Source organism: Pteronotus mesoamericanus, unplaced genomic scaffold, assembly GCF_021234165.1.
Source record: "Pteronotus mesoamericanus isolate MK-2021 breed Mesoamerican mustached bat unplaced genomic scaffold, CSHL_Meso_final contig_246, whole genome shotgun sequence".
Taxonomy (NCBI): domain Eukaryota; kingdom Metazoa; phylum Chordata; class Mammalia; order Chiroptera; family Mormoopidae; genus Pteronotus; species Pteronotus mesoamericanus.
In genome coordinates, this window is record NW_026555104.1 from 11,499,915 (window position 1) to 11,511,859 (window position 11,945).

An 11,945-nucleotide genomic window follows, 5' to 3' on the forward strand; every position below is an offset into this window, starting at 1 on the left:
AAATGGGAACAATAATACCTCTCTTTCAAACGGTTATGATGTCTGTTTAGTGCCAAACCCTGTGTCTACAGCACAGCAAACACGTGAAACATAGTAGTTATTAGAATAGTTATATATGCCTGTAGTCATAAATTTTAACAGATTCACTTCAAAGGAAAGCCAAGAAAACCCATATACTACATTAAAGGTAAAAGTAAGTGCCTAGATGTTACAATTCAGAAGAAATTATTTTTACTTCTCCTGCCTCCTTTTCTGTACTTCACATGACATCAGAATGGTACTGTTTGTGGTTCCCACCATACATCAATGTCTAGCTCTGTGCCTTCAGCTCATGCTTAACAATGCTTCCCTCTCTCCTGCTACTCACCCCTCACTTTCCATTTGCAGACCAACTACCACTCAATCTTTAAGGCTCAACTCAGAAGTCCTTGTTGGCCTTCTTTCTCCTCCTCAAAGCTTATATAATTTGTGATTACTACAATGTATTATAACTACTTATTTAATGCCAGTCTTTCCACTTACATGCTAAGCTTCCTGAAGCCAGGGACTAATTGGCTGCTTGATCCCCAATCCTGGCATGAATGAGTAAATAAATAGATATCTTCAGAATCAAGTATAGCACAGGATACAAAAAGGTAATAAATTATTATTGTTTTAAATTCAATCATACAGCTCCATAATCTAGGCTGGTACACAATATACTACTTCTCTCCATTTATTCCTAAGCATATGCTCTCCCACTCAGAAAGTCAAGTATTTCCCATCTCTCAGGAAATTTAGGAAATCACGGGACCTTTCACTACATTCAGAGCCAAGATCACCTCACCAGATGTTCTCTTGACAAATTGGAAAATAAGGGGCACTGTGAACAGCAACTCTGCTGCTTAGCTGGGCAAGAAAATGCAGGGCAGTTTGTTAAAGTATCTGAAAAGGACTCAGTGCTGAGAGCCAGAGAAAGAGAATGGATGAGATTACCTGCACAAAATAGCACTCATTAAATATTTGCTGATTAACAAGATTCCTTAGATCTCTCTCATGTGTACCCTGCCTCTGGCATATTAGATAAAGAGTTTTTAAAATAGTTTCCCTCCTTCACCTAGGTTTTTTGAATGAATGAGCAAATAAATGAAAAACATGGACATGTGAATGCTTACAATGGGCCAGGCACTGTGTAGCCAACCTTGACAGCAAGCATTTAATGGAAAACAGTAAAGCCCTAAACTATTGGAACCTGGAGTAATACTTAATGGTGCTATATAACATGGGCTCTTCACAGTGCCTTTCTCAGTCTCGGGAGAAGCTAGAATCTGCTCCCTCTCACTTAAAGCCAGACAGAAAGGATGAAATACCTGAAGGTAAGTTTTGAGTATAAAAGGTCTGCTCTTCCTCTGGATTCCCCAGGCACTTGAGTCAAATTTTAAAATCTAAGCTAGTTTAAGTTTATTTTCTGTCTATGCAATTTAATGAATACTGAGTAATACCTGCTAAACTAACAAAACTCCTGTGAGAATAGCAATTGAACATACTCTAGCTTATACTCCAATTTAGTATTTCCCAGAGGTAGAATTATACACCACTAGACAAAAGGAGTGACTATTTCATAAAATGAACTGGGACAAGTTGTTAACTATTTGGAACAAAATTAATTTAATATTTACCTCATACCATGTAGTAAAATTAATTTCAGGTGATTAAAGTTAAAACTAAAAATAAACTATAAGACAACTTCAGAAAATATAGGTGAATATTTCTCTACTCTATTGATGGAAAATTAAACTAAGTAGAAAAACAGTGTGAAAAACAAACACCCAAAAAAGACTTTGGAGTGATGGCACTAAAATTGTTTAAATATCTGCACATCAAAATAAATAAAACAGAAACAAACAAAAAATGGAAAATAAAAAGCTGGGGCAAAATATGCAACATATCAGAAAAAGGTTAATATTCATAGTATATAAAAATATTTATATATCAATATGGCAAAACTATCTATGGAGAAAGCTGAGTGAATCACATCAGTGACTTACAAAACAAGGAATATAAACCATATATGATAAATACAGGGTCCAGCACAAATAATGCCCCATTTTTATTACAAAATCATAAGCATGTAATTCTGTAACACAACAATATCACATTCAAGCACACCATAAGAGATTTTAGGTGAAATGTTCAAATTAAAACTATAAATTATGATACCAATGTTATTAACCTACCAACCACACTCGAGCAGGCGTTACTTCTGCCAGACTCTGTATTTGGGAAAATGTTTAACCTCTGAATTTAAAAATGTAAATTAAAACAGCAATAAAATACTAGTGGTTAAGAGAAAGGATTCTGGGATTAGAGACCAGCCCTATAATCTTGGAAAATTCATTTTCCTTCTCTGAGCCTCAAGTTTCTTTGTAAAATAAAGAAAATAATAATACCTACATCACAGGAGTGATATAAAAATTAAATAACATAATGCATGTAAGGCACTCAGCACAGAGTCTGGTACACTGTAAGTGTTCAATAAATAGCTCTTATGATAAAGAAAATGAATGATGATGATGATACTCATGGCTGGTGAAGGTACAGTGAAGCAGATATTTTTATACATAGCTTGTCAACAAAGATTGATTCAGCTTTTCTGGAGGACAATTTAGCAGTATATATGAAAAGTCCTAAAGGTGGTCATATTTTTTGGGCTTCTTGAAATAGAACAATGCTTAAAAACAATGGAAGAACTCAAAATGGAAAAGATTGCTAAATATGACTATATCAATCCATCCATTGATCCATGTATCCAATATTCTTGACTTTGGTGACACAAAAATATGCATATGTAGACCCAATTCCTGGCTTACAGTTTAGTTGGGGAGATAAGCAGTCAAACAACAAGTGCAATAGAGGTAAGAGCCATGATGAGTAAGGGTGCTATGGTGTGCGTAGAAGGAGCTCCTACCATAGTCTGAGAGTGGAGTCAGGGAAGCTTCCCAAAAGAAGTAACATTTAAGCTGGCGTCTGAAGAATAAGTAGGAATTAGTCAGGAAAAGAGATGAAGGAAAATTGTTTCAGCTAAAGGAAACAGCATGTACAAAGCGAAGAGATAAAAGGGAGCATCACATGTCAGCTTGACTGAACAGTGTGCAAGGAAGGGACTTGGGAATAGACAAGGCTAAAGAGATAAGTAAAGTTGGCTTATTAAAAGTCTTGCAAGCAAAACTCTGTGGTATATAGTCTTTATGCTAAGGGTAATACAAACAATTAAAAAGCAAATAGTTTTAATAAATACAATAAAGGATTAATGTTGATAATTTATCAAGAGGGTATTTAGATTGAAAAGAATAAACGACTCACATAATGGAAATACAGGATTGTAGTGAAAGTGCATTCTTTAAACTCTACGTTTACTAAAAATCACCAAATTGTATACATTAAAATAGTTTTATTTTAGGTTTTGTAGATTATACTCAATAAAACTATCTTTCGGGCCCTGGCCAAGTAGCTCAGTTAAACTATTACTCCCCCTACACCAAGGTTGTGGGTTCAATCCCAGATCAGGGCACATAAAAGACTCAACCAATGAATGCATAAATAAATGGAAGAACAAATTAATGTTTCTCTCTCTCCCTTCCTCCCTCTCTCTCTCTAAAATCAATAAATAAAAATAAAATAAAAAAAAACTATCTTTTAAAAAGTTAATAGAAATGCCTAATAAACACCTGAAAAACTATTCAACCTAATAATAAAATACATATCAAACTATCTTTATGCTCAAAAGTTATTAATGATTAAAAATGAAATGAGAATATTCAGTGTAAATATGGCTAGGAGAAATGAGCATTTCTACACTATGCTGGTTGGAATATACATTAACTTGAACAACCTGTCTAGAAAGTATAAATGTATAAGTCTTAAAATCGTTTATGTTCTGTGATCCAGTAATCTTGTTTCTTGAAATCTTAATAAATGTTCCAAAATTAAATTCAATATTTATGCCCAATGATGTTCACTGCAATGGAATTTACAATAGCAAAAAAAAAGATTGAGAAACACCTTGTTCATCAAAAATGGAATGGTTAGAATGAGTTATAACACTTCTCAATACAGCCATTTAAGTGATATGGCAATAAATATATGATACATATCAAACTTAAAAAGTATAAAATTATATATATATATCAGCACTGCAACTATGTAAAATATATACACAGCTTTACGTCACATACCTTTCATTCTCTTTATTGTGCTTTTTTGTATTTTCCAAATTTCCTACAATGACTTTGTATTATTTCTACAGTTTAAGAAAGTTCTTAAAGCTATCTTCAAGAAAATTAAAAAGCATCACTTGTAAAAGTATCTATAGTTCACAGAAATCTATTTATATTTGCTATTTCATTTTCTTTGCTTAGGGAGAGAGGTGTGGTCATATCTGAATATATATAATTCAATAATATCTTATTTATCCAGCATCACCAGGAAATAAGATAAATATATGTAAGTGAATTTCCCAGTTACTTAAAATGTCCATCTTAAACATCAAAACTTCGGTGAAACTTAAATGAACATCTATCTAAAAATATACTTCGCTCAATCTTGACTGCTTAAATCAAGACAAAACAAGATGAAGCTTTTAGGGTCATCATTATGACCATTAATAGCAGCTCTGAGGGAGTACTAAATCTTAGGTGGGTATTGTTCTTACATTATGTAGTCTGTAACTGCTATGTATTTTCCTTAAGACATCTTTCTCCTCTTTTGCTGTAAAACCATCAGCTATCATTTCCCAGAACTATAAGGAGCCAGCCTTTAGCAACACCTGCCACTTTCCATTCCTCTTTTGCTATTGGTAATAATCTTCTAAAAGTAAGGAAACTAAATAGCCACGGTTAGAAGAATTCTGTGTAAATTAAGAGATAATAGGCTTTGAATAGGGTATCACCCAAAAATGATTTGCTCAGACTTGGATAGTTCTGTTCTAGGTAATCAAGGTTGGAATATAAACAAACTCCAAAGAGAGTGTGAGTTTTTGATTGTATGTCAAGTCTTGCTTCCTTTACCATACTGCCAGTCAAGGTCTCAGGATCAAAAGTTCATATGCTGTTTCTCTTAGCACACCATGGAAAGAGATGTGACAGGGAACTTAGTTCTAGTTCAGGTTCTTACATCAACCAGTTTTATAACCTTCAGCAAGTCCTTTAACCTTGGTAACCTGTCTTGCATAATTTATTAGGCTGCTCTAAAAAGCTCTAGATCATGATCACAAAAACATTCTGAGAAATATAAAGCAGTACAGAAAACTAAGGGATTTTTATAGTAGTTCACTGTGTCTGTATGACCCTAAATCAATATAGGTATTTATTCTGAAAATTCATACCAGAAAAAAAATGGAGGGAAAGAGATAACTCTTAAATTGCCAATTAATTAGGAAACATCTATTATCTAGGAATAACAATATTCCTGGAGCTGGCATCTCTGACTCCTCCTTCCTTATACACAATCAGCCCTGGGTCCTTTGTGTCTTCTCTACAATCCCTCACATCTCTCCCTTTCTTTCATTACCATTTCACATTCCCAGTTCAGGCCTTTATTATCTCTCACACCTGGGCTACTGTAACAGCTTCTAACTGGCTCCACTTGTGGCCTCGTCCCCTCTGGCCCACAGCTGCTAGATTAATTTTCTTAAAACACCACGGTGATCATATCTGCTCAGAAACCTCTGAGGACTTTGCATTACCTACTCTATCAAGTTCAAACTCCTAAACTCAGCAGTCCCTGTTTAGCTCTAGCTGCCTCCTCACTTTTATCTCCTATTACTCTTTCCAAACAAATTCTTCCTCAAACTGGCCTATTTAAGTCCTTCAGATAAGCCTTGCACTTTTCTGCCTCTAAATCTTGGTGTACACAGCTTCTCTCCACCTAGAATATCCTCTACTTCCCAGCTTCCCTCTCAACCTACAGAAATTCAGCCCATCCTTCAAGGCTAGTTCAAGAACAACCTACTTTGTATACTTCTTTGGTTTACCACAAAGAAAAAAGATGGCAGACTCTAAAGTTAGACACATCTGGGTTTGAATTACAGCTTCAACAGCTGAATGTCACTGGGTACATTCCTTAATAGATCTTTGCCTCAGTTTCTTGCATCTGTAAGAGAGAAATAGCAATTTCCCTTGGGCATATTGTGAGGAGTAAATGAGCCAATCCATGTAAAGTACTTGGCATGATGCCTGGCATAGAGAAAAACCCAAGAGATTTAGAGATTGATATTACTTTTGCCATTACTGAATTTATCTGAATTCAGACAATACTCAATGGCTATTACAAATTGAATATTCATGTATATACAATATCACTCCTCTCATTCTCCTTTTCTACCCTCTCCCCTTATGTTTTTTCTTCCTCCCATCCCCTTCCCTCCTCCTCCCTCCCAAGATTACATATCCTGATAGAGTGTATCTCTTATATATCTTAGTGTCTACAATAGTCTATCACACAGAGTAGATGATCAATAGATTTGTTTAATCTCTAGTGAAAGAATACTGAAAAACTGACAGTATTGAAATGTTACAATTCCTATAATGGAAAAGTATAATAAAATGCTTAATATAATAAACAGCCAAATTTCCAGCCTCACAAAATTAAATCTCTCCTTTCATGGTTCTCTATATTCTTTTTGCTAATTTTTTTAAAACAAATAACTCAACCTATTCATGAAACAAAAGATGCAACAGCAAATATATGTAAGTCAGACACCATCCTGGAATGCAGGCTGGAACACAAAGATCATGAGACAAATCAACTGAACACAGCTCTGGATAAAGTGAAACAGGAAAACAATTTAAAGGGAAAGGTAACTGGCTCATCAGTCATATTAGCAACACTGATTGTTCCACATACTCACACACACACATACACACACAGACCAGTCCTAGCATTCATTTGTACCATGGGCCACATATAAACAACATAAATAACCAGGCTAGTATAGAGAGTAGATACAGAAATATCATTCAACTCAACAACTAAGCTTACCACATGACTAATTTAATTACTTATGTCAGAAGTGACTGTTAACATACCTCAAAACTCTAAAATAACCAAGTTTGGCTAATTAAATCATATCAAGTATATATGGTCTTACTGTACACTAATCATTCACCTCAAAAATTAGTATGATAATGGGATGTATGTGAATATTTTTATAGCATAAATGTTTTGAACAATGCCCAGGGAAAATTATGTCACTAATATACTGGTTTCTAGTTTATTTGCATGACTCCACTAACCTTCAGTTGCTTTTCAAACAAAATCAATCCTGCTAACGGCTGTCCTCAAAGAATTTACTTGTGGAGTGAATTAAGATATTCTGATGGTATGCTAACGACTTTCCAAAAACTAGCCGAAAGTACCACATAAGAATAAAGTATTGTATCGTAAATTTCTATCTCTACGATATTTGTCTTCAGAGTACCTTAAAATGTTTTCCAGCTTTAAAGGGCAATTATTCTCAGATTGCAGAATCTTAAGAGTTGGAAAAAGCCTCAGGAGTCCCCCATTACAGGAATACTCTCTATTACCTCCTAGGCAAAAAGTCTCCATCCAGCCTTTGCTTTAATACTTTCAGCAATGTTCAAGGCAGTTCACTCCACTGTTATAAAATTCTTCTTTACAATCAGTGGAAATCTGCCTTCTTGAACTTTTATCCAAGGACCCTAGTTCTGCACTCTGGAACCACATAAGGTAAATTAACCTCTGAAATATAACCACTTCTAGAATTAGCATTTATTTGTCAATTTAGTAACACAAAATGCAAAAGGAAGCTCAGAAAAAAAAGAGAAACCACCCACCACTGTACACAACAAAATTTTGAAAATCAGGAAACTATGTTGAAATTACGAGCCAGATAACATAAATATTAAGAGTAACCCGATTTTTTACAGTGGATGGTGGCACAGTGTTTATTGAATCTTTTTGCAACTTCAAACTACTAAATCCACCAATAGTTTTAAAAATTACACTTCAAGATGGTTTTTCCAATTGCCCATATTTTCATTCAGTCTATTTTCCCTTACAACATCTGGATTTTTTTAAAAATCCATTTCGCCCGGCTGGTGCAATATTATTCTTTTTTTTGAAAAATAATTACTTTCAAAAATAAAGCCTAAAAGAATAGTGTACAGGAGTAGAGGTAGGGTGAGGAAAGAAGGGCCCAGCAGGAAAAGACTGGTTACTGGGTATTTTCCTGCTGGCAGCATGCTTCACTGGCATAGGCATCTGAACTAACGAGCCATACAAACACGACCCAAGAACAAGAATGATCATAAGCAATGAGAATAAGGCATAAATGTCTGTAAGGTGTGAACTGGCGTTGGTCATCATGCAGCACCAGATGCTTTGGGATCTGGTAGAGGAAAGGCAAGAGGTCCAAGAAGCAGAGACCACAGCAACCCTTTGGGGGAGGGGAGGAGGGAAGAAACCGAGAAGTAACTACCGTTCAGCAGCCGGAGCACAAGAAAGACAGCAAGTGACTGGAGGGAGGGAGAGAGAGAGAGAGAGAGAGAGAGAGAGAGAGAGAGAGAGAGAGAGAGCGAGCGCGCGCCTGAAGAAGGGTGTGCAGTGTGCGAGTACAGAATGGGTCCATGAAATGGGTGTGGGTAAGGGGACGTGGGTGGGTGTTAGGGGCAACGCAGGAGTCCCATGGTCCTCTCCCTGCAGCAGAGCAACAGAGAAAAGGAAGGGGGAGGGTGAAAAGCCAGAATGACTCATTCCCGAAAGGAAGTGCTCAAGCCGTAGGAAAGCATGCCACGGGGGTTCAGGCGAGGGCTGTGAGAGCTAGGTGCCCAGAGTGATGGGGGCAAAAATCAACGTCCTGTACTTCCTGCAGCTCGTCTTTAAGATGGGGCGTGTGGGGGATTCGCGGCAGCCGAGTGCCAAGGCCTGGGAAGCGGCGCGGCGCGTGCGCAGTGGCGCTCGGCGGGACCCGCTGAGGCAAAGCGGAGCCGCAGTGACAGAAGCGAGCTGAGCGGCCGCCGGGAGGGACTCACCGAAGCGCAGGGGCTGGAGGTGGTGCTGGGGGTAGGCGATCGCTGGACCGTGACCAAAGCCATCTAGGTGCTGCTGGGTTGTTCCGGGCAGGGCATTCTTGTCCTGAGTGTGGGGGACGGGAGGGTGACGGAGCCGGAATGGGGAAGGGAGTGTGAGGTGGAGGTGAGGGGAACAGGGAGGATGAGGAGGAGGCCGCGAGAACGGCCGCAGGCTCTGCAACCACCACCGGACTCTCGCAGACTGACGTACAGAACGGGCGGCTGGCGGGCGGACTGACGGGCGGTTCGGCAGCTGCGGGGCACAATGAGCGTTCCCAGTGCGCAGGCGCCACCTGTCAGCAACCGCCTCTCCCCCTCGGCGCGCGCCTCTGCCTCGCGGTAACCCCTGAGTTGCCGGAAGCCGGCAGAGAGTGTGCGCCTCGGGCCGCCGCCCCCTCCCGGGTTTCCTCCTTCGCGCTGAAACTGCGCCGTTTGGCTGCTGGGGGCTGTGGAGTGGGGTGGGGGTCGAAGGGTGAGGGGTGAGGGGCCCCGGCGCTGGGGTCGCTGGAGTCCCAACTCTTCATTGATAACCGTTTTATGAGGTGGGGAGCACAGCTTAATCAACCTTAGTGAAAAGAAACAGGAGAAAACCTGACGCAAACACGTTTTCTGGAGGGAAAGGGCTCTGCGGGGATTCAAACGCTCTGAGTGTGGGTGGGACTTACTGAGCTAGAAACCCTGCTGGCGCAATCAGGACGCTGGTTTTTATGCCCTTACGACCCGGCTCTCGGGCCTTTTCTCAGCTTTCCCACCCTTCGGCCTCAGAGTTTTTATGAAGAACCTTTGAAGAAAGATTTTAAATTCTATACCGTGGGACGCTTCCGGGTACCCTCATGTTTCCTCCATTACCCTGGCCCCTGTATAAGGACTCATTCATTTATTCCTGAGGTGAAGAAAGGCTGAGTGAGCCTGGGAGGCCAAGAAAGCTAGGCTTGGAGTTATAAGGGTCCAACCTGTTAATTACCTCCCACTTGCTTCCTGCTGGGAAGAAAGTCTCTTAAACAGGATATGCTTCTTGAGGTTTCTTCTCCTTGTCTCTAGATTTCACAGACACGTGTGAAATGTAAATTAAATATTTTCAGAATCAGTTTCTAAAAGATAAACCGTCAGCAGAACACAAACCAAGGAGATAATGAAAAATCAAAATTAAAAAGGGGAAAAGATCGCACTATGCAAATAACCATTGATTATTTACACAGAGAAAAAGAATTGACAAAGCTATTTCTCAATTTGCATGGATGCGCTGGTAAAATACCACCGTACATATCAAAGCTGTAGAAAACACATGTAGGAGTTTGCATTTATTAAAGCCCACCTTCTGTTTTTCGCTTAAACTTTCTTGGATCTCATTGCTTCTTTTAAACTAACAGGGCTGATAAGCTCTTCCTGGCTTCTGTATGGTTAAGTGCCACTAGAGCCCTCTGTGCTGAGCCTTTGTTCTCTCCCTGGGGCCCTGTGGTTGAAATAATTAGAAGGGAGGTTCCATCAAGAACCAGACACTGAGGGTCCCTGTACTGTATTCTCCGGTGTACAATAGAAATGTGTTACAAAGAAGCCAGCTGGTAGGCTTTTGCCCCCTGGTGGTGGCCAAGAGTTTCTGCCAAACATAATTAAAGATGTATGGTTCACAGATTAAACCATCTTTGAACTGTGTTTTTCCCAGAGCTACCTGGTAAACAGGAAAAGAGTAGACAAAGTTCAAAAGTAAGAACATTGACAGAAAGCTATATGCATAGCCAAGAAATATACATAGCTGAAAGCTGAATGAACTCAAATAAATGAAACACCTGTGCTTTTTAAACCGAAATGTCATTCTAGAAAAAGTATTATTCAAATCAACAGGTCTTACAAATGTACCTATATGTTGACTTTTTTACTGACTCAGGGACAACAGCATTAATTATTGACTTTTGTGTAGCAATATAATCTTAAGAAATTCTTTTGGAAGATGAGAGACAATTCCATTAATCTTACAGTGGGAAAGAGCACTATCATAGAAGTCAGAGGATTTGGCTTAGTTCCAGCTCTAAAGCCTTAAGAAAATGGCTTAAACTTTTTAGGTTTTAGTTTCTTCATTTCTACAATGAAGCTCTAATTCACAGGTTCTTGTGGTCAAATGAGATAATATATGGTGAAGTACAGTATAAACTGTAAAGCCTTGTTAAGATTATTATGTAGTTAAGATTATTAGTCTCTAAAGCTTATTCCAAGTTCAGTTAGCTTTTGCTGAGTGTACCCTATGTGTAGAAAATAGCATCAAGCAGAAAGGGAACAAAAAGATAATAAAGACATGATTCATGCCTTTTCTTAATAATAGATTAGTGGTTAAGATAGTCTCATCTGTAGGTGGACATAGACTATCTTTATTCAGCATATCTGAGGTAATAAAATCCTGGTAAAAATTGGGATTATAAAGTACCCAAATTCACATTAAATTTGTATCAGGAAGTTAATTTATTAATTTGTAGGGGTAATATCTCTTCCTGGTATATGAGTTTTTAAGGAAGCTAAGATTTAGAAATTATTGGTGCATGTTCCTTAATTCATTCACCCTTAACTGAGAAAATATTGAATTTTATATGCTAGACAGTTTTAAGAATAAACTAAGAGTCTATCTACCTCTCATAACAGGTTCATAGTGTATTATCAGGGAAAAACACATCAAATGATGACGTACAGTTTAGTGGTGCTGTGGCTTCAGCCACCACTGCTAGGCCCCAAGGGAGATACATATATAGGAGAAGTGTAAATGTGAAGTATTTTAGAAACATTGAGAAGTTCTGGGCAAATGTAGGCTTTATGATATTGGCTTTCAAGCTCTGGCTGCAAATCCCAGCATAGCTGCTTTGGGAACTGAGCTGGATCATATGTGAGTAT

At 38.4% G+C, this 11,945-nt stretch overlaps 1 protein-coding gene across 1 annotated transcript in view; it reads right to left on the reverse strand.

The window, feature by feature from the left end:
* The window catches only part of SSH2 (slingshot protein phosphatase 2), a 230,047-nt gene extending 220,826 nt beyond the window's left edge, over positions 1-9,221 (reverse strand). The window contains exon 1 of the mRNA XM_054573257.1: positions 9,030-9,221. Coding sequence (XP_054429232.1) covers positions 9,030-9,092 — 63 coding nt within the window. The 5' untranslated portion in view covers positions 9,093-9,221. The remainder of the gene's footprint in view (positions 1-9,029) is intronic.
* Between the last annotated feature and the right edge of the window lie 2,724 nt (positions 9,222-11,945).